This window comes from Oratosquilla oratoria, chromosome 18, assembly GCF_046742065.1.
Source record: "Oratosquilla oratoria isolate Oo_2021 chromosome 18, ASM4674206v1, whole genome shotgun sequence".
Lineage (NCBI taxonomy): Eukaryota > Metazoa > Arthropoda > Malacostraca > Stomatopoda > Squillidae > Oratosquilla > Oratosquilla oratoria.
Window position 1 is genome coordinate 21,070,382 of NC_134794.1, and position 2,891 is coordinate 21,073,272.

Genomic DNA, 2,891 nt, shown 5'->3' on the forward strand with positions numbered 1-2,891 from the left:
AACCTATGATAATTCCCATTTTGGTTTTCTTATCCGTAGCAGAGTAAAAATGTACATAATCATTATTATTTGTCTTTTTTCTAAAAACTTTAAACTTTACATTGTTTCCGTCTCTTATCAAGATAGGGCAACATGTCGTTAGTTTCATATTCTGCTGTAAACTTGATACTATCTTCTACAAGATTTAACTGATTTAAAATCCTACTCAAATCTAACCTACGAGGAGCTATTATAAGTACATCGTCGACGTATCTTAACCAAACTAAGTCTCTAGGGACAATGTTGCTAAAACTGGTATTTTCTAAATGTTCTAGAAACAAGTTCGCCAGCACTGGGCTTAGTGGTGAACCCATTGGTAAACCTGCTGTCTGTCTGTAATAATTATCATTAAAAGTAAAACAACAGTTTGAAATACAAAGGTTCACTAGTCTAATAAAATCACAAACAGGTACAGGCAACTCATCATGTTCAGACAATACATTGGTTAACGCTTCGATGGCTTTTTTAGTTGGTACATTGGAAAATAACGACACTATATCAAAACTTGCCATCTGCTTATTTTTCATACTTATATTTTCAATCCTATTAATAAGGTCACCAGAATGTTTAAGATTTTTACCACTAATGGTGCCTACTTTGCCAGAGATTGTTTTGGCTAATTTTCTGGCTAGTTGGTGTAGTAAACTACCTACACCAGAAACAATTGGACGAAGTGGTACGTTTGGTTTGTGTAGTTTGGGAAGACCATATATGTATGCTGGGAAATGGACTTTCGGTAGAAGATGTAACATACTTTTCCCTCCAGGAGCATTGGAAAGCGTGTTCCTAGCACATTTAGTTGCTTCCTTCATGTTATTTTTGTAAATAGTCTCACTAATCATTTCATATATATTTGTGTCCTTAAGCAAAATGTCCATTTTTGTGTTGTATGTTGATTTGTCTAATATGACTATGCCGCCACCCTTGTCTGCAGACGAAATGTATATGTGGTCATCTGAGGCCAGCTTTTTCAGGGCCTCTATGTATCTTTTGGGAATGACAGGTTCTTTAATTTCAGACAATGACGCTAACAATACACCTTGTATAAAACCACGATCAAATTCAGAGTCTTTATAATTGTAGTTTTTCACAGTTAAATCAATATTTCTGTCACTTTTTTCTACACCAGTTGCAAATTTTAATCCGAGACTTAAAGCTTCAATTTCACACTCACTAAACTGTCTGCTCGAAAGATTTTGTATAAGGTTACTTTTCCCGGCGTTTTTCCATTTGCTGTGGGCAATTAACCGATTTAGTTTTTCCACCAGTCTTACTTTTTGACGTTCGTTGTATGTACTTACAATCTGACGAATGTGGCGTCCCTCTCTCTGGTCCAGGATTTCACGGGCTCCTACACCGGCTTTTCTAGCATCCTCGAATGCTTCTGAAGTGTGAATTTTCAGTACTTCGCGACTATCTTCAAGGTATTTCTTCACCACCATCGGAAATGGGTGATTAAAATCCAAAAGTTGTTTGGGAGTGCATCTAGGAGTGACTTTTTCTTCAAAACACCTCGACAGGAAGTCCCTTCTGTTTCTTAAGCTGTAGGCTTTCTTCAGAAGTCTAAATGTATTTCAACTTAATGTTATCATTATCCATACTGAAGTCTGCAGGCTACGAACAGATGAGTAAGACTGGTGGAAAAACTAAATCGGTTAATTGCCCACAGCAAATGGAAAAACGCCGGGAAAAGTAACCTTATACAAAATCTTTCGAGCAGACAGTTTAGTGAGTGTGAAATTGAAGCTTTAAGTCTCGGATTAAAATTTGCAACTGGTGTAGAAAAAAGTGACAGAAATATTGATTTAACTGTGAAAAACTACAATTATAAAGACTCTGAATTTGATCGTGGTTTTATACAAGGTGTATTGTTAGCGTCATTGTCTGAAATTAAAGAACCTGTCATTCCCAAAAGATACATAGAGGCCCTGAAAAAGCTGGCCTCAGATGACCACATATACATTTCGTCTGCAGACAAGGGTGGCGGCATAGTCATATTAGACAAATCAACATACAACACAAAAATGGAAATTTTGCTTAAGGACACAAATACATATGAAATGATTAGTGAGACTATTTACAAAAATAACATGAAGGAAGCAACTAAATGTGCTAGGAACACGCTTTCCAATGCTCCTGGAGGGAAAAGTATGTTACATCTTCTACCGAAAGTCCATTTCCCAGCATACATATATGGTCTTCCCAAACTACACAAACCAAACGTACCACTTCGTCCAATTGTTTCTGGTGTAGGTAGTTTACTACACCAACTAGCCAGAAAATTAGCCAAAACAATCTCTGGCAAAGTAGGCACCATTAGTGGTAAAAATCTTAAACATTCTGGTGACCTTATTAATAGGATTGAAAATATAAGTATGAAAAATAAGCAGATGGCAAGTTTTGATATAGTGTCGTTATTTTCCAATGTACCAACTAAAAAAGCCATCGAAGTGTTAACCAATGTATTGTCTGAACATGATGAGTTGCCTGTACCTGTTTGATTTTATCAGACTAGTGAACCTTTGTATTTCAAACTGTTGTTTTACTTTTAGTGATGATTATTACAGACAGACAGCAGGTTTACCAATGGGCTCCCCACTAAGCCCAGTGCTGGTGAACTTGTTTCTAGAATATTTAGAAAGTACCAGTTTTAGCAACATTGTCCCTAAAGAGTTAGTTTGGGTTAGATACGTCGACGATGTACTTATAATAGCTCCGCGTAAGTTAGATTTGAGTAGAATTTTAAATCAATTAAATCTTGTAGAAGATAGTATCAAGTCTACAGCAGAATATGAAACAGACAACATGTTGCCCTATCTTGATAAGAGACGGAAACAATGTAAAGTTTAAAG

The 2,891-nt window shown here is 36.2% G+C and overlaps 1 protein-coding gene across 1 annotated transcript; it reads left to right on the forward strand.

The window, feature by feature from the left end:
• Positions 1-1,606: 1,606 nt before the first annotated feature.
• On the forward strand, positions 1,607-2,540 carry LOC143034761 (uncharacterized). The gene is made up of 2 exons (XM_076201109.1): positions 1,607-1,667; positions 1,822-2,540. The coding sequence occupies exons 1-2, from the start codon at positions 1,607-1,609 to the stop codon at positions 2,538-2,540; spliced, it is 780 nt and encodes a 259-aa protein (XP_076057224.1).
• The last annotated feature ends 351 nt before the right edge of the window (positions 2,541-2,891 follow it).

Excerpts from the sequence above, each read along its gene's own strand:
- LOC143034761 (XM_076201109.1), top strand. The coding sequence starts at position 1,607 with ATGTATTTCAACTTAATGTTATCATTATCCATACTGAAGTCTGCAGGC. Across the intron at positions 1,668-1,821 it reads TGCAGGCTACGAACAGATGA|AAAAAAGTGACAGAAATATT; the intron begins GTAAGACTGGTG and ends CAACTGGTGTAG.